The sequence below is a fragment of the Vulpes lagopus genome, chromosome 13, assembly GCF_018345385.1.
Source record: "Vulpes lagopus strain Blue_001 chromosome 13, ASM1834538v1, whole genome shotgun sequence".
Classification (NCBI taxonomy): domain Eukaryota; kingdom Metazoa; phylum Chordata; class Mammalia; order Carnivora; family Canidae; genus Vulpes; species Vulpes lagopus.
In genome coordinates, this window is record NC_054836.1 from 55,091,354 (window position 1) to 55,116,317 (window position 24,964).

Genomic DNA, 24,964 nt, shown 5'->3' on the forward strand with positions numbered 1-24,964 from the left:
TTATGAAACCTTTTTTTGAGAGAGAGAGAGAGAGAGAGAGAGCGAGCACGAGTGGGGAGGGGCAGAGAGAGGAGAAAGAGAACCTAAAACAAGCTCCACACTCGCGCAGAGCCCCACGCGGGGCTCAATGTCAAGGCCCTGAGATCATGACCTGCAAACAACAAATTTAAGTTCATGCAGTTTTGTCTTTCAGAAAAGATACGTGTCATTTTAACTGAAGTTTGGGTAAGCTGTATCCTTTCGAGGTGAATCTAACAAATATTACTCGTACTTGAATTGTTTTTTTGCTTTTCTAACAATTTTTTTTCATGATTACCTATTGTGAAAAAGAAAGCAAGTGTGGGGTGATAGTAGATTAACTCTTCCCAGTATGAACAGATCATGAGATGTCTTTCCTTTTCCTTTTCTTTTTTCCCAGCCTGAAGTATTTCTGTCATAGTGGGAGTAGTGGTTTTCTATGACACATACTCAGAATAATTTGCTTTGGATTTTTTTTTTTTCCCAGCTCATGATTATTTGGCTGATCCTGCTTTTCCTAAATTCCATACCCCTTCCCACCCACCATTCACACACTATCACTAACACACATAGGCCCATTTATTCCTTCTGCACTACGCCTTTCTCAGCCACGAAAAAGTGTCTTGAACACATGTCACCTTGTCTAAAGAAGTAATCTAATCTTGCATACAATTTTAAATGCTTATATCACAGATGTCCATCATTGTCTATAAATACCACTTTATGCTTGCTCTTTTTACTCTTATCTCAATGGCAACAAATATATTTTCGATAGCATTTTTTCCACAGAGTTAGACAAGTTAACTTTCCCAGGCATCCCTAGGTGGGAATAAATTGAAACAATTCCCCTGCATATTAACACGGCCACTCTGCATGGCCGCCTGCACAGCATTCCTGGGACTGAGGTAGAATCAGGATGTTTTGGGGATGCCAGAGGCCCCCCAAAATTCACCAAATCCAACATTCACTATTCAAGGCACTGATTGCATACATGTTAGAGATTTCCTAAAAGAAAAGTACTTTATCTGGGAAATACAGAGCTTCTGAGTTTAACACTTTACCCTGAATTATTTTCAATTTGGTCAAGAAAATGAACTGTAATGAACTGTATGTCATGCAAGGGAATGAGCGCTATTTTTAATTGTTAATCAGGTTTTTTTTTAATTCTTTGAATACTTTGCCCTATAACAAAAGAATAAAATGGTTACAGATTTTCTAAGATTTATTTTTCCTCCAGCATTTAGGATAGGCTCACCCTCTCACTCCCCACTATGACTTTACGTTCTGATTTGTCATCATTCTAACCAATGGTTTTCTTGGTACACGGACCAATGTTAAATCCTCTCCTTGCAATAAGAAAAAAGAAAGGGAAGAAATGACTGTTTTTATCTGGATCCATGCATTGCTTTCCTTCAAAAGTAGATATTGGCTTTTGTTTGCTAATTTCTCAAGGGTCAATAAATGGAAATAAATCTCTATCATCCAAATCCCATCTAAGTTCTAATTTCCAGAGGTAGAGTGTATCGTTTCCGTACTCAATATAGAAAGCATTAACAACCATGTCTACGCAGTTAGCAGTAGAGAGACATTCACTCTGGAAGGACTAGACTGGGAGGAAGAGAATATCAGAATATGAACCACTCAGAGAGTAAGAGACGTCCTTTTCCCTCCTGCAGAAGCCACCATCTTGAACATTAAAAGGTAAAAGGTTATGGGTGGTTCTCTTACTCCCTACTCTGCTGTGGGTACTGGAGAACAGGGGGTTTCTTTCCTGACTCAGGAAGTTCAAAAGATTTTGACCCATCAGTTGTTGAAGAATAGTGAGGTGAGGTAATAATACATTCATCATCCTATTGGAAGAATAGGACATGTAAGAATGATTAATCATGAACTCATTCACAGAAACTGCACATATCCTGTTCATCTCTAGCAGAAGAATTTTGCTTGTAACCCTTGGATACAGTAATAATTTTGAAAAATCGGTGGATTTCTGTTATTTGATCCCGTTGAGAAATACGAGTTACTTAAGAGAAACACTAGCCTTCTTACTTGTAGATTTTTATTTTTTTCTGAAATGAGGGCCTGTGAGGTTTCTTACTTTGATAGACTCTAGCTAAAACTTCTGTGACTCTGAAATCTTCAAGCATAGATTTCCAAATCTGACTTTGAAGTATTTCAGCCCGATTTTACCGGCAAGAGATTCATTATTGACTCATTCTTAAGGAATTTCCAACATGCAGTGTTTAAGCTCATCCAACTTCACCATGGTTACCAAAGAGACTCCATAACCCAAGATCAGTATTAAGGCTTTGTCTCAAGATGCCCTGGCATATCTGAACTTGTCTTCTGGGCATTCACTTAATTCCTCAGAAAACTTATGACTCCGTCAACATCTCCATAAAACAGCATTTTACCACAGATTCTTACTAGATATGCCCTGCCCTTCTTCCTAACTTCTGATTTAAATGCTCAACGACAACTTTGATGATTGCACTGAATACTCACAGATACGAAAAGGACCCACTGTGCTGGGGTGTACATAACCTGAAACACATACTTGCTTGATTAGTTGAGTCTTTTTTTTCATATATTTATCAGGTATTAAAATAGCTTTAGCTAATTATTCTGTCTCTTCATGGGAACAACATGTCATTGTAGCTTCTATTTAACTTCATGATGTATTTTGAAACACTCAAAACAAGATATCATTAACCTTTGATACTTGTTTTGAATGGCATTTTATGCTGACATTCATGAAGGCTACTATTGATTTTTTTTTTCAATGACACTTCACCCCAGAATATCTTGACCTTCAGACAATGATAACAAAACAACTCTCACCCCATTGTCTTTACTAGAGTCTGCCATTACTGAATGTGGAGACGTTAGAGTTGACGGCCCCATAAGTACTGACTGTGAAGGCATCATGGTATGGTTTAAAGGAGGACTGGGTTTAGGAGTCTAGACACCTTCTGATTGTCTAGACGCCTTCACCTACTGATTGTCCCTCTTCTCCTCACAGTTACAGCTGAGTAGGATGGAGAACAAAATCACTGGATTTGAGGAGTCTAGGAAATAATAGGCCCAAGTGTAGGATAGACATCTAGAAATATGTTGAAGTCACCAAGCATAACAATAGGGAAAATGGTTGAGAGAAGAATCCGAAGCCAAAAGCTACCAGAAAATGTGAAGGGGTATCCTAGAATTTGGTTGAAGATGACAACTAAGGGTAGAAATAGGTGGTAAAGTTTGGGGCTATCTACATAAATATTTCAGAGAACTGTGATTCTGTTAGGGGGATTAAAAAAAAAAGGAATTAGTGGAAATACCAACAGAGCATGAGGAAGACATTGACACCAGAGGCACGTTGGAATGCCTGTATGAGAGCAAAAACAACTGGCTTCTACTGGAAAATACTCCAGAAGAAACAGAGACCTTGACGGAAACCTGGCTATCAGTTGGAACAAGGAGATGAAGCAGTTGAGAGTACAGGGCGTTTGCACTTCACAGAAGCTGGAATTCAGAGGACACGGAGGTAAAGTTAGGGAGTGTGGGAAGGGATGGGGCCAGATTAAGGGATTTTCAAAGCAGAATGGATATCAGATTTCCAAATGAGGCCAAAAAATCTAGATGCCTGGAGTAAACAGAGCAGAGAGACATACCAAGGTTAGTTCCGGTAGTTTGCTGGAGAGGAATGAGTAATCAATTAGGAATGCTTTTGGCTGTAAGTAACTAAAAACACAGCTCAGGGTGGCTTAAAGGCAAGACACAGGCTAGTCCGAATTTGACTCAGAACAAGCTCTTTTAATTTCCCAGCTCTGCCATTCTCAAGTTTGTTCTTTCTTTTTTTTTCTTTTTTTTAAATTTTTTTTTAAATTTTTATTTATTTATGATAGTCACAGAGAGAGAGAGAGAGAGAGGCAGAGACACAGGCAGAGGAAGAAGCAGGCTCCATGCACCGGGAGCCCGACGTGGGATTCAATCCAGGGTCTCCAGGATTGCGCCCTGGGCCAAAGGCAGGCGCCAAACCGCTGCGCCACCCAGGGATCCCTCAAGTTTGTCCTTTCATTCAAATGCCGGTCCCTCACATAACAGCACCCAAAGTGTAAAGCAGAGGTGGGGCAAAAGGGTATTTTACTCAATTAACAAGAAGAAACATCTTTCCCAGGAGCCCCCGGCCGACTTACCTACCCTTCCATTTCATTGGCTCTAGAACTAGGTCACCCGCTCAGAGAAAAAGGGAAGCTATAGGTTTGATTGACTTATAAGTCCAGCATAATGCACACCCTAAAGGCTGGGCGCATGATCCCCCAGAACAAAATTAATTTGCTGATATAGGAAGAGAGGTAATGGCTGTCGAGTTGGCAAACAACACTATGGTGAATACTTATTTACAGCTCCGGATCTATGGGGCGCTACGGTGGATAATTAGAGTTCAGATTCTTGAGCTGTAGGCTATAGGGTTGCTGGGCAGCTGTTTAGTTCTGAAGCTCGGGGTTTCTGTTGGCTTGTGAGATGAGACAGGCATCATTTGGGGTATCTCTTAGGATGCCGGAGAACGGCCAGAGATGATGTGGAGTCCCAGAAAGAGATGCTACAGGTCCTGCGATGACTGGTTTCTAGATTTTGCTTGACTTGCTCCCCCCCGCCCCCATCTCATTCTATCTAACGATCCATTTCCAGTCACAGGTAATTGTTACTTCCTCTGTCAAAGGCTCCCTCTCCTTATATCTTATTCCTTGGTTTCCCTACCATGCTGACTTATCTAACCATCCGAAGCCTCTATTTGAACCCGTCTCTGCCAATACTATACCCAACACTGTAGTTGATGACCTCACCGTTTCTCACCAGGGATATCGTAAGTTCCTATCAGGCCTTCCTGCCTATAAGTCTCACCCTCTCACCCTCATGCTCACTCAGTGGTTCTCAAACTTTAGTGTGCAGCAACCTCCCTGGAGGGCTTGTTCACTACAGATTCCTGGGCCCCACTCCCCAGAGTTTCTGATTCCGTTGGTCTTAGGTGGGGCCTAAGTATCTGCATCTAAAAAGTTCCCAGGTGATGCTGATGCTGAATATCTGGGTCCACACTCTGAGAAACACTGTGCTGATCCATTCCCTATTCTCCTCCCGGAGTGCAATACAAAGATGGAATTTCTGTTCTCCTACTTAAAAATCTAATAGGGATCCAGCCTCTTTCTCGAACAGTCCATACATACACATTGTCATCTAGCTATACCTAAATGCTTATAGTTTCTTGAAGTTAGCAACTTCCTTCATACATCCATGACTGCAAAGGTAGCGAGCTACCTGTGAGAAGCTGACCCGTGACACTCTCACACCCTACTAAGTTTGTGACCCACTCTCTGTGCTCCCACAAAGGTGGTTTCTTTTTCTTTTTTTTTTTATCATTTTACTTTTATCATTACCCTAATGGAGTGCAGGAATATATTATTCATTATATTTTCCCTGGAACCCAGTAGAGCACTTAACACATGATATGTGTCTCTGAAATGGTGAATAACAAAATGAATTAGGTGACATGTGAATAAGCCATGGTAAGAGTTTTACTAGTTGATAGGTAATTCATTTGGTCAATTTTTTTTAAAAAATGGATCAGTAGAAGAAATATGGCTCAGTAAGTTAAAAAAAATTTACTTGAATTTTTTTCAAAATGATGATAAAGGATCATCATTTTAGAGTTGCCCTCAGCAATACTTACTAAAATTCCCTCTGCTCTCCTTCTGCAATCCTTACACCTCCAGTTGCTCTCTCCACAAGGCTCCTAAGCCTCGATCCTACCAAATTTCTCTTCTCTTGCACTCCCCATGTCCACTTCTCTCCATTGCTTGCTTCATTCATTTATGCACTCACTGAGTATTTATTTATTGAATCAATCAATATTTATTGAACCGAACTTATCTCCAGTGAGGCTGTATTTCCCAGCATCCACTGCAGGAGCTCTCTAGGCGTGGCCCTTAAAACTCAAGATTCCCAAAGAGATGGTGAAGCCAAGAGATAAAGGAGGCAGCCTTCTCCATACTGCTGCACACTGGAACATGATGTAGGTAAGAAGTAAGCATTTATTGTTCTAAGCCACTGAGATTAGGGTTGTTTTTCATGAGGTTAACCTTTCTTAACTAGTAGAGATAAATAAAGCAGATCATTTACTAATTCTACAAACATGCCTTGACTAGGTCAATTGTTATACTGAGATACTGGGAAACTGGAGGCGAATAAGATAAAACTTCCGCCCTCAATTCTTCATAGGATCATGGGGAAGACAAGCAGGTAAACAGAAAATTAGACGAATGACAACCTGTTCCTGAAAGGAGACGATAGAAATGATCCTAAGGTCACTCAGATATTGAAATATCGTCTCTAATTAACAGGTTATTTTCATTGTCTTCCTAAAATAGTGGGTAGATAAATAGAAGCACTGCAAAACTCGAGTCCAAAATACCTGGTCACAGTGTGATTGAAGGATAGGAGGAGTCAAGGACAACCCCCAAACCACATTCCTGCCAATTGGAGGAATGGCAGTGACAGAAATGGAAACTTTTATGGAGGAGGTAGGTTGAGAGAAAAAAATGAATGTTTTTGGAATATGTTGTGTGAGGCAGGTGTAGGGTATAGTTTGGAACCTGAAAGCCTAATCTCAGGAAAAACTGGCCAGATATGTAGATAAAGATACCAATAAACACGTTATGTTGGCACCTCATATTAGCTGACAAAAAAGGGTCCTAATCTCCTTACAAAATGTGACTATATGCCAGTGATACTTTCGAAATGATTTTCATGTCACTTTCTATTTTTCCGGGGTAAAATTAAGACAAGTTTACTATACTTTCTCTTTACTGAAGAATTAGAAATTATGCTAGTAGTTTTGGTACTTCTGTTTGGTACGATAGACATCGAAAGTTCTGAGCAACCACTTAACCTGTTTGTGTCTCAATTTCTCATCCATAAAATGGGAACATCAATCCCTATTGGCAGACTGCATTTTCAAAAATAGCCCTAGTAATATTTGTGGTCTCACATGTTCTTCCAGGACCTTGCCACTCACCATCTGGAATCTATCTTCCCTCCCCTTGCGCCTGAGGGGGACTTTGTGACTACTAGGATGAACAGAATGTGGCAAGCACGCCTTCCTAGACTGGGTCATAACAAGTGTGACCTCTCTAGCCTATAGCAAGGGATGGGGCCCAGTCATCATTCTTTGAGGAGGCCCCAAGTAGCCCACTTGGAGATTCCACGTGGAGAAGTCCACATGGAGAGGAACTCAGTCTCCCTGTCCAATGCCACCATCAACTTCCAGACACGAGTGAATGAATCTCCAAATGATTCCATTCCCCAGTCTCGAGTCTTCCAGCTGAAGCCCCCAGTGTCAGCAGAGACAAGCTGAACCCACTGCGTCCTATCCATATTCCCAACCACAAATGCCATGAACATAATTAATGGGTGTTTTATGCCACAGAACTTGAGGGTAATTTGTCATGCAGCCCTGGTACCTGGAAGACCTGTTGTACAGAATTAGTTGATACATAAAAGGAGAATTCCTGCAAAACACGTGAATTTACTCCCTATGCTACAAAATGTTATTTATACAAACATCCTACTTAAGATACTAACTCATCCTTTTATCTGCCTTTCCTCTCCCTTTGCTTAAAGATTTATATAAATGTGCAGTCTTAATAAACATAAGTCCATAAACTCCATCTGTGGAGTTTATAAACCTAAGGAACATTCATAATAACCCTGACTCGGAAAACCTGGTGTATACTGTTTTTCAAGACAGCACATTCTGGAGGTTAGGATCACAGTGCGGGAGCAAAAGGAAGGCCTGGATTCCTACTGGGAGTCCGTAGTTCTTGAATTCCTATGCTAGACAAACGGAATCCTTAGCCCTCCAGTTGCCAAGATGAGAAACACTTCAGGGCTGCTAAGGATTCAGTGGGAAAGAATTTAGAACACAGGGCCTTGTTTATTCTCCAAGTTCTGTGAAATAAAAATCATTTATTTAAGGTAGATTGAGAGGGGACTGATTAATCACCCCCAAGTTCCCAAGTACTATGGATGTAAAACTATGTCCAATACAGGCTTTGCCCCTCCAGAAGTTCGCAATCTCGTATCTTATAAAGGAAATAAGTGTTTAATCCACTGTGATCCATGGAATAGTAGGGATAAAATATGGAGATTAGCCTGGAGGTTTGTCAATACTCAGAATTTATCAGAGAACACTGGTATGTGATACTATTCATAATCAGTTATTTACCCAATTTCTTATAATCATTTTTCTCACATTTGAAAATGAATTACTTCCTTTGAATTGCAATTTATACCATGTAAGGATCATACCTTCGATGAAATTAAGCATATATGAGTGAATTGTGGGGCGCCTGGGTGGCTTAGTCAGTTAAGCATCTACCTTCGGCTCAGGCCATGATCCCGGGGCCCTGAGATCGAGCCCTGTGTTGGGCTCCCTGCTCAGTCTGCTTCTTCCTACCCCTTTTCCTCTGCCCCTTCTCACTTGTGATTTCTCTCTCTCTCTCTCTCAAATAAATAAATAAAATCTTAAAAAGAAAAAAAAAAAGAGTGAATTGTAAGGGGGTATATGAGGGTTTGGGCAGCCCTGCTTAACTAAGGCACATGGTACATTATTTCCCCCACCCCCCCACATCTTCTCTTTCTTTCTTTGTTCCAAACAACATTTTGCTAATGGACTTAAAATAGAGGCTGGGAAGAGAAGCTGGAGGACCATGTAGGACCACAGCAACATAAAGTACTTTCATTCTGAACTGATTTTCCACCCCTCACCGTATCTAACCAAAAGCCACCATACCCCGTATTTTCCAATATCAGAAAATACCCTGTGCAGTTTTGCAAAATCTATGAGGTAACCGTAAGGCACTGCTGCAAAATCGCCATCACCATTGACTATTTATTAAGGATTCCCCTCTGCCCTATGGTGGCCTAAGAGCCAGGACACCCTCTAAGGCCCTGCTATAAGGGGTTGCCTGGGGGGGTGGGGGGTCAGTGCCCTTACTGAAGGCTGAGGAGAATTCTTGCTTCTTATAAAAGAAACATAGGAATGTCTTTACTTCTCTCTAGCCAAAAGGCCTTTGGAGGAGGAGGGTCCTAGAGCCTTTGTCGGGAGTACTTCATCTGCATTTTACCAAAGGAGGGGTTCCTAGCTGTCGAATAACCCTTCCTAGGTGTGTGTCAGTGTTGGGGCAAGCATTTTTTTTTTCCTTGGGAGGTTTTATTTATTTATTTGAGAGAGAGAGAGAGCATGAGTGAGAGAACACGAGTCAGGTCAAGGGCCAAGAGAGAGGGAGAGGCCAGCAGCCCACCGAGCGGGGAGCCGGCGTGGGGCTCCATCCCAGGACCCCAGGATCGTGGCCCGTGCTCAAGGCAGCATCTTAACCCACGGAGCCACCAGGCACTCGAGAAACCCCCTGAGCCACCCAGGCACCCGTGGGGCAAGCATTGTATATAACGTGAGAGCAAATTTTGGCTGAAACACTCTTTTAAACCAAGTTCATTGTTAGTCAGTCTCTTTTTAAAACTGCCCTTCAGGGGATCCCTGGGTGGCACAGCGGTTTGGCGCCTGCCTTTGGCCCAGGGTGTGATCCTGGAGACCCGGGATCGAGTCCCATGTCGGGCTCCTGGTGCATGGAGCCTGCTTCTCCCTCTGCCTGTGTCTCTTGCCTCTCTCCCTCCCTCTCTCTCTCTCACTGTGTGCCTATCATAAATAAATAAAAATTAAAAAAAAAAATTTTTAAACTGCCCTTCCCATTCTTTTGAACAGCAGAGCTAGCCATCGTTCTAAAAGCTCTGTACAGATGCACTCACTCCCTTGGAGGTAGGTTTTATAGCATTTTACAGATAAGGAAACTGAGGACAACGAGACTGTGCAATTTGACCAAGGCCACAAAACTAGGAAGCAGAAGAACTGGAATTTGAACTTTGTCAATCCAGCCTCAAACTCTGAATTCTTACTTCACCGTATTGCCATCCTGACCACATGTCTCTTCCCTCTCATATAAACTATACCAGGCCATCAAAAAAAAATTTTTTTTTGTTTTGCTTGTTGGCCCTTCCACAGGGATTTCTTCTGTGCACATTTGCTTTAACTTAGCCCACCTTTTAGAGAAAGTTCTCTCCTTATAGACTTGCTCCACGTTGCTTTGATTCTGGGTCACGCAACCAGCAGCAGCCCCGTGTCAGCCTGTTAAAGACAAAACTCTTTCTGTTTCTGAACCAAATCCCTCATATTCTGAGCTGAAAACAAGGATTGCCCTGCTGAGGTGCCAAGGGAAACATACTTACATTATGAAGTTTTCTAGCAAATGTTTTGGAGATTTTAAAGGGGCAGCTTTCTAAATATCTGAGGCTTGTACAAACAACCCAGACACCAGGCTCGCTGTGCAGCCCAGCCTTTGTTTCTGGGTTGTATGATCCTCCTGAAAACCAGCTCAGCTGTTGCAAGGCCTGTTTATCTACCGTCCAACAGGACCGACGAATGTTTTCTAGGCCTGAAGTAATCAAAATTAGTACTCCGGGTCTTTGATTTTTGAAATGGGCATTGTGAATATGATTTTGGCATTCTCTAACAGATTTCAAAGCGGAATCAGAGGTTTATGTTTATAAAGTTTATAATCATTCTACAAAGTTCAAGCCATTTGGCAGTGCTTGGGAAACTTAAAAAGAGTAATAAAAGGTTACCACGAGGAATCCAGAGCTGCCTTGTATGGTAATGCCGACTCAAACCGGCACATACTTCAGCATTACAAGTTTAAGAGGGGATCAGTATGTAGCTGCAGACCTAGCTGCGTGCAACCCAGCAGCTTGCTGGTTGCACAATGAGTAAGGGACTTTGGAACATTTACAGTTAACGTCTCAGCTTTGAAAACATATTAGGGAAAGGAGAGAGAGAGAAAGAGGAGAGAGGGAGAAGAAAGGCAGAGAGAAAAAGAGAGAAACTGTGCACTTTTGGGGTCTCATTTACCAAGTATTTATTAGCCTCCTTGACTGTTTTTCAGCATCAGCAGCCCTGCCTTGCTTTGCAATCGTAAACTGTGCACTTGTGCCAACCCGGAATGCACACTGTGTTCCTGCCCAGCCCGAGCTCCCACTGAATCCGTGCCCTCTCAAACTCTGCTAGCCCAAGCTCTTGAGTTGCTGGCAGCCGGTAAAAGGGGTTTCCGCATGAATCATAGCGTGTGGGAGGCTGAGCGGTATACCCTACACTTGTGCCATAATCTGCATGGAATGTATTCGAAATAGAAGACAGAAATCTAGAGTTTAGTTCAACATCCTTCTTCAAGCACATTCTCAAGAAATTTGGAGCGCAATACGGAAAAATCACGATGTCTCTTCTGCTATGGAAAAGTTCGCCTCCAAAAGGACAGGGCCCAAGTTGCACACGTTCAGGCTCTGAGGTCCCTGATTTAGGAAAGAATCTGGTTTTTGACCCTTTTGTGTGACTCAGTGTTCCTGTTCAGGTAATAAAAGTCGTCTGTCCTTTGGAGAACTAAAGTGGAAAGACGTGTGGTTGAGGTGCACGGTTGCCAGACAAAGACTTCCATCAGTTCTGTTGAACAAATTTAAAGTCTGATGGGTCACATCTTTCAAGGCAAGAAGGCTCAAGGATATTACAAGAGAGGTCTGTTTTTAAAAGTCAGGACAGACATGAGAACACTATTCCCCACCATATTTCTTCACTTGGTTATGCTAAGTTGAAGAGAATAGGTTTACTTATCAGCAAAACACACTTATCTGGCAAGATGAATTAAGACCAGCTATCAAATTCTAAGTTTCATTTCATTTCAAGGAAACTAGACAGGCTAACCAAATCTTCTTTCTTCTTAATCTCATAAAATACCCAAACACCTTAGATGAAAAAAGAAAAGACTGGTGAAGGTGTTTTTGGATGAATGGAAAAACTGGAAAATTTATGGCTATAGCCATAAATTATAGCTTAGACTTTGCACAAAAAGCTAACTGTAATGCGATGAAATGCCGGGACACCTGCACCCCGATGTTTCTAGCAGCAATGTCCACAATAGCCAGACTGTGGAAGGAGCCTCGGTGTCCATGGAAAGATGACTGGACAAAGAAGATGTGGTCTATGTATACAATGGAATATTCCTCAGCCATTAGAAACGACAAATACCCACCATTTGCTTTGATGTGGATGGAACTGGAGGGTATTATGCTGAGTGAAATAAGTCAGTCGGAGAAGGACAATCATTATATGGTCTCATTCGTTTGGGGAATATAAATAATAGACAGGGAATAAAGGGGAAAGGAGAAAAAAATGAGTGGGAAATATCAGAAAGGGAGACAGACCATGAGAGACTCCTAACTCTGGGAAACAAACTAGGGATGGTGTTTTGGAGGGAATGTGTTTTGTCACACCAAAGAGATGAAATTTTTATAAATTTACATCTCACTTAGGTTGCAGATTCTTTGCCATAGGCCAATTTGCTTTCATCTAAAATTCTATGGGAGATAGGAATGACCCAAGTCAAGTTGCATTCAACATAATGTTAAGCTAATGAGGTTCTGTAAGTTTGGGAGTTTTTTTTTTTCTTTTAACCTGAAAACCTGTTTGGGGCTTCTAAACACTAAAGAGAAAATTTTGGCTTAGACTAGCATACAGTCTGGTGCCAAACTTCCAATGGAATTCAAATCCACGGAATAGAAGTTTTATCCATAGAGGCTATCCTAATAAATTAATCCTTCACTTTGATCTATTTGATGCTCTTAAAATTTCCTGTTTCAAACAGCTACATTACTTGATTAAAACAATGTTAAAATTATAAAAAAAAAAGGGGGGGGAGGTGGGCGGGGGGGTGGGGGTGACTGGGTGACGGGCACTGAGGGGGGCACTTGATGGGATGAGCACTGGGTGTTATTCTATATGTTGGCAAATTGAACACCAATAAAAAATAAATTTACAAAATAAAATAAAAGCTAACTGTATCAAACTCACATAGTCTCCCAAACTATAGAGAATAAATCATGTTTCAGAAATGTAGAATGTACACATGCCCCAAAGTTTTCTCTGGTTACAAGGCAATGAAATGATTTTACCTTTTTACTTCATAAATCTTACAAATGGTAATAAGTCTGATACTTGGTGATTTGGGTTAATATTAAAAGAAACAACTCAGCTATTTTGCTCACATACCTTGTAGTATACATCTCCAAATAAAGGTTAGTGATGCGAGAAAAGGAAAATTAATCATAAGTAAACTATGTTAGAGACTTACAGTTGTGGCTTGATACAAGTCCTCTCACTATCAATAGTCCGAAATGGTCACCCAAGTAGAGCTGATATCAGCAAATTCACCAGGTAATAGTCTCGTGAATATGTAGAAAACATCAAATTTGTGTTCATTCAGTTATTCGACAATCAATCACTCAGAGTTTACCAAAAGACTACGAGATGTGCAAGGTGTGCAAGGAGCCAGTGAGCTCAAGAAGCTCACCAGAGGGGGGAGAGAGGCAAGTAATTGTCAGCAGAGGGGATGCGTGAAGGGGGTGGAGATGAGAGCGGAGCAGATTTCAGGGAGGAAGGCAACACTGGAAGGGGCTCATTAATAGGAGTGTAGGTGACCCAGGAGGAAAGGGGGTGCAAGGTGGTCATAGTGTGATTTACAAGAAGAAATGCATACTTGGTCCTCATCCCGTTCACGACACAGAGCTCCTGAAACCCTTTGGATTCCCCCCGGTGATGAGAGAGGAGAGAGCTAAAGGTGTCTCCAGTTATTCGTTCATGAGAGACCCCTTTCAATCACACCTGAGTTTGCCAGAGGAACCAGCCGTATGATTAGAAGGTGCGAACCTTCAGCCCCCTGGAAGGGGAGAGGGCCTAGAATTTGAGAGCCTTCACGAATGGCCAATGATTTAGTCAATCACATCTAAGTTAGTGAGGCCTCCATAAAAATGCAAAATGACAGGGTTTGGAGAGTTTCCGGGTTGCTCAATATGGTTTTTTTTTGTTTGGGGGTATGTTTCTTTAAAATGCTTGTATCATATGCAGGGAGATATGCCTGGTAAGGTGTGCCTGAAATTCCGAAAAGAGGGGACACTGGAATCTGAGATTTTGAAAACATCTTTACATAAGACTGCCCCCACCTGCTGGTATTTGTAATTAAATGGCAGCTCCTCTCTTCAAACAACTTTGGTTGACCCAGGGGAAACTCAATTTTAGCTTGGACTAAATATTTAAAGATATATATATATATATTATTTAAAGATATTTACAATCTTTAATATGTAAATATAATAGATGGAGTTTTACCACCTTTTTTGATGAGCTAAACTCTACCCATAAATCACTTACAATTAAGTTTAGAAGAAAAAGTCAGGTATATTATATTAAATAACTGCTTCTCGGGTGCCTGGGTGGCTCAGTACATTAGGGTATGACCCTTGGTTTCAGCTCAGGTCATGATCTCAGGCTCCTGGGATCAAGCCCTGCCTCTGGCTCCGAGCTCCTCGGGGAGGGAAGTCGGCCTGAGGACTCTCTCTCTCCCTCCCTCTCTCCCTCCCCCCATGCCACACACACTCTCTCTGTGTGTCTCCCTCTGTCTCAAATAAATAAATTTTTCAATAATTGATTCTCAATTTTATGTTATGGATCAATAGCCACAACCTGGCTTCCTTAGACATTCATGGCAATGAAGAGCATTCGGTGTATATTCTCAAAATTGATTGAAAATTTAGGGCAGCCCCAGTGGCCCAGCAGTTTAGCGCTGCCTTCAGCCCAGGGCCTGATCCTGGAGACTTGGGATCGAGTCCCACGTCGGGCTCCCGGCATGGAGCCTGCTTCTCCCTCTGCCTGTGTCTCTGCCTCTCTCTCTCTCTCTCTCTCTCTCTCTCTGCGTGTCTCTCATGAATAAATAAATAAAATCTTAAAAAAAAATTTTAACACATTACCTGAGATTTAAGATTCCTCAAGAATAGCCATCAGCCACATGGTTTATCCTTCCTAAACCTCGCAGTCTACAGAGCTCGTGTTCCAGAGGCAACTTGGACACCAGTCTGATTACACTAAACAACATCACAGTGAAAACAACGTTTGCTTTAATAAATACTTCTCTTTAAACTGAAACTCTAATTCTATTAGAAAATGGGGAACACTAATGCTAAAATACATCACGCTAGCTAGGCCAAAGAAAGTCAGGGTTTCCAGGCCTCAGGGTACAAAATTGAACCGGCTCAAAATATTTTGCTGAAATAAATATTATCTCAATCTTGTGGACATAAGGCCGTTTCAACATTTCCAATACCGAAGGCAAGAAGTCTCGCATGACCTCTGCCTGTTGGAGAAGGCCAGACCCTCCCCGTCAAGCCACCAACTCCGGCTAACGGGTAACTACCTTACGCACCACGTCTTAACATTTCTGGGAACAATTATTTGAATAACAGTAGAGGAACCCTTCCACTCTCTTTCCTGGACTGAAATGCTCATCACATCTTATCAGACTGTCTCAGGAAGCACTTATAATATTTTCTTTATAAATATTTTCTAAAATTTCATAAATTATGCTTTATTTCATTCATTGTATTGGATATCTATAAAACCCTTAATTCTGGAAACACACATCCTTGAATTGTGACACATATTTGTAGTTTTTAAGCCAGACTGCCTGGGGTTGATTCTGACTGCCCCTTATTAACCGTGACCATGGAGAAGTTGTTAAATCCCTCTGTGCCTTGTTTTGCCATCTGTAAAATGGAACAGTGACAGTTCTTAGAGCTGTGGTCACTGTATGTGTCCTATCAGGCAGCCCAGTGAATGGCACCAGCCAGAAAGAATAGAGGTTCCAGCTCCCTCCAGGGGCTCATCCTCCGTATATGGAGAAGCTACCAGAATGCTTGCTTACAGGCAAAGGGGCAGTCCTAGTGCTTCTCAACTACAATTCAGATAATATTCTGTGGGAGGAGAGGACTCACCAGCAATTTCATATGGTGGATATTTTATTATTTTATTTTATTTTATTTTTATTTTAAAGATTTTATTTATCTATTCATGAGAGACACAGAGAGAAAGAGAGGGAGAGACACAGGCAGAGGGAGAAGCAGGCTCCATGCAGGGAGCCCGACGTGGGACTCGATCCTGAGACCCCAGGATCACGCCCTGGGCTGAAGGCATCTAGATGCTCCACCGCTCAACCACTGAGCCACCCCCCATCCGATGGGTGTTTTAGAAATGAGTGCCTTCTGCGCTGCTGCTGTGACCGAGTCACTTATGTCACCCCGGGCAGCCACCCCGCATGCTCTGCTTGTGTTTGTTTTACATTCTCACATTCTGGCCTCGAAGAAGGGAGTCTGCTTTCCTCTTTTCCGTTCTGCCCCCAGATTGGTGGCCTCTAAAAGACACCACCGCGCTGCAGGACCCCCAAAGCTAACAAATCACAAATTTTAAATTATCAAGTGGTCTACTTTGGTGTTTTCTTTATAAAATGCTCCAATACATTGGAACAATAGGCCACCTTGGGAAAATGTCTTTATCCTAGTACCAAGTGCAGAAAAGTTGGTCAGGAGAGGAGGGAGGGGTAATACCTGAGAAGCATTTGGGGGGGGCGGCAGAGACCAAGGGTCAGTGCAGAGGAACTGCAAAGACCAAACTGTGATGTGAGTGGGCTAAAGAAAATTTCTCAAAGCCTCTATTAACCTCCCAAAAAGTAATGTGTTAGAGAAGTAATAAAAACGAAGTTCAAATAGACGAACACATGAATTTAGGATAATTCTAAACCCAAATACAAAAGGGTTTCCACCGCCATCTACCACTTCTTCAGGGTCTCTTGGTATTATGCTCAAGGAATACTTTAATAAAAATAAAAATAAAACTTGGGAATATCTTCTCATAAGTGATTTTCCTAGCACTGACCCACCATAAACCTACATTTTTTCCCTGCCGAAACTATGGATATTTTCTTTAGAAAATCATTTTTCTTTCCAACACAAATTGTCAGTGATCCTCGTGAGAAGAAACTGCATCACCAGTAGACGGCGAGGTGAATGCTAATAGCCCTACGTGGCCACCCCAAGGACAATGTGTCAAGAGGGCTCACCGGCCCTGTCACACTATCTTGTCTGTCTCAGCCCTCCGGCAGGTGGCAAGACCAGAGGCAACATTCTTTGACTTGTAGCCTTGTGGCTGCATCACTCCAATTTCTGGCTCTGTGGTCATATCACTTCCTCATTTTCTGTCTGTCAAATCTCTCATGTGAGCTTCTTATAAAAGCATTTGTCATTGAATTTAGTGGATGTGACCATCCAAATAATCCAGGACAATGGTTTCATCTCAAGACCTTTAACTTAATTACATCTGCAAAGACCCTTTCTTCAAATAAAGGAACACTTACAGGTCTAGGAATTAAGGCCTGGACATATCCTTTGGGGAACCACCATTCAATCTATAAGGCCGATGAGGCTGCTGGAGGAAGTGGGGTTGGAGATGCCCAATAGCTTAAGATAAACCTGGTAGACGGTTAGGAGAGAGGAGGAAGAGTGGGAAGGGGATAGCTCTGGGCAATGGCCCTACTTTTCTAGCTTCCCATATAATGAATATTTCTGTTTTCAGTTGATGTGCTGGCTACATGGTATCTTCTGTGATGTGTAGGTAGGAGGCCTCTCCCAAAATAGAGCTTTGTCATTATCTCAAAATACTCTACATAAAAAAAATTCTATTGGATTAAAAATCTATCCTCATTAGCAATGGAAATTTTAATGTTACAGTTGCCGGTGAGAAATAGATTGCTAAATTTTTCAAATATAATTTTAACTGTTGCAGTATTTTAATGGTTTTAATGCTTTTAACACGTGCACAAAAAAAGTGTCTCATCAATGGTAATTATCAAGAGCTTGCATCATTAATAAGACTTGAAGAAATCTATAGACACTTCAGTTATAAAAATGTGACACAAGGAATCAGGTTCTTTCACCAAAGCAAGCTTAAGTTTCTGATTTTAAAAACTACAAATATTTGTCATCTTTATATAAAGACAATGCTCAATTTCTTCATTGACATGCTGTATTTTTACCATAATTATATAAATTAAAATATATATAATAAATTTTTTCAACAAGTCCCATATAAATGTCTCCAAATTACCTCTAGTTTAGCCCAGTGTAAAGAAATTGGGAATAACTGGAATATGAAATAAACATGAAAAAAGTGTGTCTGTGTGTATGTTATATAAAAGATTAGACAGATAGATTATATGTGTGTGTGTGTGTGTGTGTGTGTGTGTGTGTGTGTGTGTGTATACAGTAGCAAAGGAATTCAGGAAAGAATAAGCAAGGAAAACAAGAAGGGAACTATGACTGGATTTGCCTCAGAGTCAGCAAAGCCCTCATGGATATTTAATGACTGTAAGTCTCAAAAAGGGAGCAGTAAGAAGTGATCAGAAGACCTCATGACACTGATCCAGAGAGGGACACTTGGGTGGCACAGTGGTTGAGCATCTGCCTTCGGCCCAGGGCATGATCCTGGGTCCAGGGATCGAGTCCCACATCTGGCTCCTGCAGGGAGGCTGCTTCTCCCTCTGCCTGTGTCTTTGCCTTTCTGTGTATGTGTCTCTCATGAATAAATATAAATTTAAATAAAATTTAAATTAATTTAAATTTAAATAAAATTTTAAAAAAATAAGGAAAAATAAACTGACTGAGAGAAGCAGGACACTGATTACATCTAAAAATGCCATCTAACTCTCCAGCCAATAGGGAATGGCGGTCAAAAATAAACCCAAATCTAATCGTCCGGCTACACATTCACACAGTAGCACACATTAGCAATAAGAGGAACACCCTAATAGTGTAACACAATAACATAAACTCAATGTAATTCTGAGTGAAAAAAGCACGGCACAAAAGAGTGCATATTGTATGATTCCATTTACGTGAAATACGCATTCACTTGCCCCGCTGGAAGGCAGGGTAGGGGTGACCCTTAGGAGGTTATAGACCAGAAGGGGGTTCTGAGTTGCTAGTAATGTTTTCTTTCTTGATCTGAGAGCTGGTCACCCAGGTATAGTCCGTTTGTGATAATTCACTGAACAGCACACTAATGATACGTACACTTCTCTATATGTGTATTTTCTTCGATCAAATTTAAGCCGGAGTACAATAAATCGTAAAATAAATGCCTCTCTTTTTGTCTAATGCTTTCTTCTATTTTGTTGGGAATGTTATTTATTGGATAGAACACCACTGCTCTCAACTACAATAAAAACAATAAACCAGGTCAGCTTCCACCATGGCGTACCGTGGCCAGGGCCAAAAAGTGCAGAAGGTGATGGTTCAGCCCATCAACCTCATTTCAGATACTTGCAAAATAGATCTCGGATTCAGGTGTGGCTGATGAGCAAGTAAACATGCGGATAGAGGGCTGTGTCATTGGTTTTGATGAGTACATGAACCTTGTATTAGATGATGCCGAAGAGATTCGTTCTAAAACAAAGTCAAGAAAACAACTGGGTCGGATCATGCTAAAAGGAGATAATATTACCCTGCTCCAAAGTGTCTCCAACTAGAATGATCAGTGAAGTGAGAAATTCTTGAGAAGGCCACGTAGTTTGTTTTTTTAGATGTCCTTTGTTGGGAATAGAGTTCTAAAACCCTTGTTTGTATTTTTTTGATTACCTTAAGACAATAAATGCTGTGGGATTGTTTTTATTAACAAAAAAATAAACCAAGGGCTTACATGTTCTTCAGCAAAAAAGTGTCCATTTAAAAGTTAGGTGTTGGGACGCCTGGGTGGCTCAGGGGTTGAGCGTCTGCCTTTGGCTCAGCGTGTGACCCTGGGGTCCTAGGATCGAGTCCCGCAGGGAGCCTCTTCTCCCCCTGCCTGTGTCTCTGCCTCTCTCTCTCTCTCTCTCTCTGTCTCTCATGAATAAATAAATAAAGTCTTTACAAAAATAAAAATAAAAGTTAAGTGTTGTAGCATAATTGGAAATGTGATTGGAAATACGGGGACGTATAGCATGCTTTTTGATGGAAAACAGAAAATGTTGTCTCCTCTACTGAGTATGAGATAGTTGGAACCCAGTGTTTCTGGACTCCAAGACGCATGAGTTCTCACCCACCCCAGGTGTGGCAGGGGCTGGTGACACGCCCTCCACCCCCCAGCCTCCCTCAGAGATAGGCTGAGGCCACGTGACAGTGTAATTGATGGATCAGGACTAGGAAATGGCACAGGTCACTGAGGCCAGCCTGACTCCTCCTCTACCTCTCTTCCTAAAACATGTCAGGAAACAAGATTTCACATAACAGATACTGAGAACAGGGTGGGAGTAAATGTAAGGAAATCATCACTTGTCATTCACACCAACACACAACTATAAAGGTTGGTACAAACTAAAGAATCATTGTTATGTAATTATATGATTTTAAAAATTGCTTTCATCTCTCTTTTGCTACTTTCTTTGAGCTCCACTTAAATATCCCACAGTTTTCATCTTGCTAATGTCCTTTGGGTTTTGGTTTTTGTTTTTTTTTGTAATGTTGCCAAATAATATTCACCTGAAATCTGTGTCACTCTCACATGTACACACACACACACACACATACACCAACATACTCACTCCTTTCTATATTCATTGTTAATACTACAGAAAAATCTTACATGGCCACGAGGAAATTTGAGCAAAATGTCAACATTTACATCTACATATTATTTATGGGCTGTTAACTGATAGGAACCCCGCATCAGGATGATTCAATGATTACAATTGCTCTTTTGTTTGAGCATTTAAAGAAGAAAGTGTGGCCATGAGGAGAGGAAAGAAGGGTAGAAAGTAGAAGAAGGAAAGGAAAAGAAGTTAAGGGAAGGCTACAGTGTTAGAAATGCAGAGTGGTTAGGAGAAAAAGGGTATTTTTGATGAAAATCATGTGACAGAAAGGAGTCTACTGTGGAAGCACTGGTTTCACAGTTATTGCTTGCTCCTCAATATACTTTTTGTTCATTTATTCAATTTATTTAGCTAGCTCACAAAATTGCACCACTCCCTTCAGGCTGGTGGATAAAGAACGGGCAGCAAGACAACTAGGAAACAGTCTGAGAGTTTATATTGCTGGTTACAGCAATGCCCCTTGTAACAATTTTTTAAAGAAATAGAAATATGTAGGCCAATGGTTTCTTCAGAAGAAAGCAGCCTTCACATTCCAGAAACTCATGGGGAGGTCGTTGAAAAGAACAAGGGATGCACACAGAAACGTGCCTCAGAGAATCAGTCATTCCTTGAGACTCTATATTGCCTGAATTCTGGAACATTAGATTTGCTTTGAGATAGCTGAGGTGACACGGGTCTCCCTGGTAAAGAGTGGGAGTGAAACCCAACCAGGTCATTCACCTTGGGAACTGGGGTAAGAGTAGGGTTAGCCAATCAGTTCATGGCCATATTTTTATTTAAAGTAGTTGGCTACCCAGTGGGTGAGACTGGGGACTCCACAGCTAGGGAATCAGCAGATGAAGAAACCAATTTAAGAAGGAAAACAATAGCAACGACAACCTTGAATACCAGGGGCAAATATAAGATTTGGTTGTGTGTCAACAGGATGCCAACGGTTTGCGTGGCACATGGTGGCGAAGTTGACAGGACTTGGAAATCAGAGTCCTGGACTCCAGTTTGTACCCATTTTTTGTAAAGTCTGATCCTCACTTTTCTTATCTGTAAAATGAGCAGATTCTTATGAAATGAGCTACAGGACTTCCTCTCATCCAGTACTCTATTACGGCACCCATGAAGCTGTGCTCCAGGGTGTGGCTTGTGGTGACAGCTGTGAAGTCAAGCAGAGGAGCGGAGTAAGCCTCATATCTCAATCTCTGTTGAGTTCTAGAAAGTCAAGAGTCTGCAGTAATGGAAGCACAAACTGTGAGTTTTCTTTTTTTATGAAAGAGTGATCTAGGCTGTGATCTTTGAGGGAAGTGAATAAAAAAGGAAAAGAAAAATGTAGGGAAAAGAGGAATGATAACCCAAATATAGTGCTTAAGAAAAGTTGCAGATAAAATTGCCTGAGAACTGTTGTTCCAAATGGACACTACTATAGAAGACAAAAGCTATCTTATTCCCTGCTCTTGTCCAGATTGTCCAGATTGTCTCCAGATTGTCGTTATTTTAGCTTGTTTTGTTCTTTTTAGGTTCCTTAGAATCTGTGTATTTTAGAAATGTAGAAGGCAAGAGTCATCCAAATGAAAATCGAGATATAATACCTCGTCTGGTAGTGAATCTCCACCCCTTCCTTTAAATCTGGGTAGTTTCTTTTTCTTTTTTTTTTTAAAGTATTTTATTTATTTATTCATGAGAGACACAGAGAGAGTGGTAGAGACACAGGCAGAGGGAGAAGCAGGCTCCCTGTGGGGAGCCCAATGAAGGACTCGATCCCGGATCCCGGGATCAGGACCTGAGCTGAAGGGAGATGCTCAACCACTGAGCCATCCAGGTGTCCCAAATCTGGGTAGTTTTTCAAAACTTAGTTTCACAAATAATGTTGAAAACCACTCAAGGGGTGCCTGGGTGGCTCAGTTGGTTAAGTGTCTGACTCTTGCTTTTGGCTCAGATCATGATCTCAGGATCCTGAGATCCAGCTCCCATTGGGCTCTGCATGGAGCCTGCTTAAGGTTCTCTCCCTCTCCCTCTGCTCCTTCTCCCATCCCTGCTTGCATGTATGGCCTCTCTCTTTCAAGAAGAAGAAGAAGAAAAGAAGAAGAGGAAGGAGAAGGAGAAGGAGAAGAAAGAAGAAGAAGGAGAAAAGGAAGAGGAGAAGGAGGAGGAGGAGGAGGGGGAGAAAGGGGGGAGAGGAAGGGGAGGGGGCAAGAGAGGAAAACCACTCAAAATCATTAGTACACCCTAGTTTTTAGTTTTTAGTCTGCTACATTTGCAAATACATTACTACAAGACAAAACACCAAACTTTCTAGCGATTTTGTAGAAATTTAGACTTTAAAGACATCTGTAGAAATCAACAAACCCATACCCCCCTTGGGTTCCATAAAAGCTGAATGCCCTTCCAAGGTAGCACAACTCATCAATACTCATGGTAGGAGCAGAAGCCAGCTATTCTAATTCCATTCATACCACAATTACAAATGTGTGCTGTCTGGCTTTGAAGCAGGCGGGCTTTCTTTTTGAGAAAAAACTATATAGCTTCAAAGAAATAACTGTCAACTTCATTAAAAGTTGCTATGGGGTGTCTGGGTGGCTCAGTCAGTTAGGTGTCTGCCTTGGGCTCAGGTCATGATCCCAGCGTTTTGGGACCAAGTCTGGGCTTCCTGCCCGGTGGGGGATCTACTTCTCCCTCTCCCTCTGCTCCTCTCCTGCTCACGCTCTCTCTTCCTCCTCTCTCTCAAACAAATAAATACAATCTTAAAAAAAAAAAAAAACAAAACCATTGCCATCAGTAAATAAGGTCTGATAATCTAATATGTAAATTAATTACTGTAGTCAATACCGTTGTATTGTATAATTGAGATTTGCTAGGACAGAACTTAAATGAAATTGATAAAGAAATCGATATGTGGGGTGATGGCTACACCAACTAACTGGACTGCAGGAATTCTTTCACAACGTCTACATATATCAAATTACCATAATGTACACTTTAAGTATCATATGATTTTATATATCAGTTATGCCTCAGGAAAGCTGAAGAAAAAGTTGAGATCAAATAGGTTTTTCCAGAAGAATTCAGGAAGTCTATATTTCCTGCAGTATCCCATTTGAACATTTGCTTGTGACTTTCATAAATGAATAATATTTTGGCAAAGTGTAATATTTCTGGTTAAAATCTCTCACCTTGCAACTCTGCAGGCATTATTCCTGTTTCCTGGCATTGGACATTACTATAGAAAACAAAAGCTATCTTATTCCCTGCTCTTGTCCATAACTTCCCTTGTTTTCTAGGTGTCCAAAGAATTATTTTCTTCTTTCTCAAAGTTTAATTATTTCAATAATGTATGTTTATATTGATATGTATTGATTATTGTTTTTTTGGTTTTTTTTACAATCTGCACTCTTCTTCCTTCATTGCAGGGAAAATTTCCTCTACATGTTTGAAGAAAACTCTATTTCTTTTGTTGGCACTTCTACTTTAGGGACAACTAGAATCCTCATATTGAATTTTATTTGCTCATCCTATCATTATTTCTATAATTTGTTAAATCCCTGTGGGTTTTGAAGTTACCTAAGTTTTTCCTATGCACCAGAATTTATATTTCCAGCTATATCTATTTTGTATTTTGTTCTTTCCACTTTATTATACTGTTCTGGTTAACAATTTTCTTGCTTAGTAACTGCCCTCTTAATCTCATCCTATTGTTATATTTCATACTTATTTCTGAATTCATGTTTTTATACATTTTTTAATTCTTTTTTTAAAGATATACTTATTTATTTGAGAGAGACAGAGAGAGAGCAAGGGGAGGAGCAGAGGGAGAGAGAGAGAGAATCCCAAGCAGAGTCCCTGCTGAGTGCAGAGCCTGATGCAGGGCTTCATCTCACAACCCATGAGATCATGACCTGAGTCAAAATCATGTCAGACATTTAACCAACTGAGCCACACCCAGGCACCCACCTCCCTTTTTTTTGTTTGTTTCTTAGTAAACTCAAAGTACTCACATTAGGTTGTCTTCCATTCTTGGATATTTTCCTCCAGACAGAGTCCATTATTTTGCCTTTTGTATGCCATGTTCCACATTTATATACAGCTCTATCTAGCTATTGACTGATGAATCACATTTATACATCTGGTTCCTTCTTACCATGACAATAGATATTGCATAATAAAATCTATTTGATAACCACTCTTCTCATTTCTTGGTATGACACTTTGAGTCTAATTTTGAGATCTGAAATTCTCTATTTTCTGTATACTGAGGCTATAGATGGGGGAGAGGCAATCCTCCAACAGAGTCTTATATTTTATTCCCT

General features: G+C 41.1%; 1 protein-coding gene, 1 long non-coding RNA gene and 1 pseudogene across 4 annotated transcripts in view; 2 read left to right on the plus strand and 1 right to left on the minus strand.

Annotated features, from left to right (window-relative positions):
- The window catches only part of LOC121474663 (homeobox protein aristaless-like 4), a 371,873-nt gene that overhangs the window by 6,771 nt on the left and 340,138 nt on the right, over nucleotides 1–24,964 (minus strand). For 2 of the 3 annotated variants that reach the window (XR_005983453.1, XM_041727707.1), the window contains one exon: nucleotides 9,753–10,246. Coding sequence is in view for 2 of the 3 variants with exons in the window: in XM_041727707.1 (XP_041583641.1) it covers nucleotides 10,183–10,246 (64 nt within the window). In the remaining variant the exon portion in view is untranslated. Of the gene's footprint in view, nucleotides 1–9,752; nucleotides 10,247–24,964 lie in introns of those variants that run through there. The other variant, XM_041727708.1, reaches the window with a different exon arrangement.
- On the plus strand, nucleotides 55–12,155 carry LOC121474667. Its single transcript, XR_005983455.1, has 4 exons — nucleotides 55–232; nucleotides 1,567–3,553; nucleotides 5,944–6,083; nucleotides 11,061–12,155. It is a non-coding gene; the product is annotated as an uncharacterized LOC121474667 (long non-coding RNA).
- LOC121474666 lies at nucleotides 19,295–19,571 on the plus strand (annotated as a pseudogene).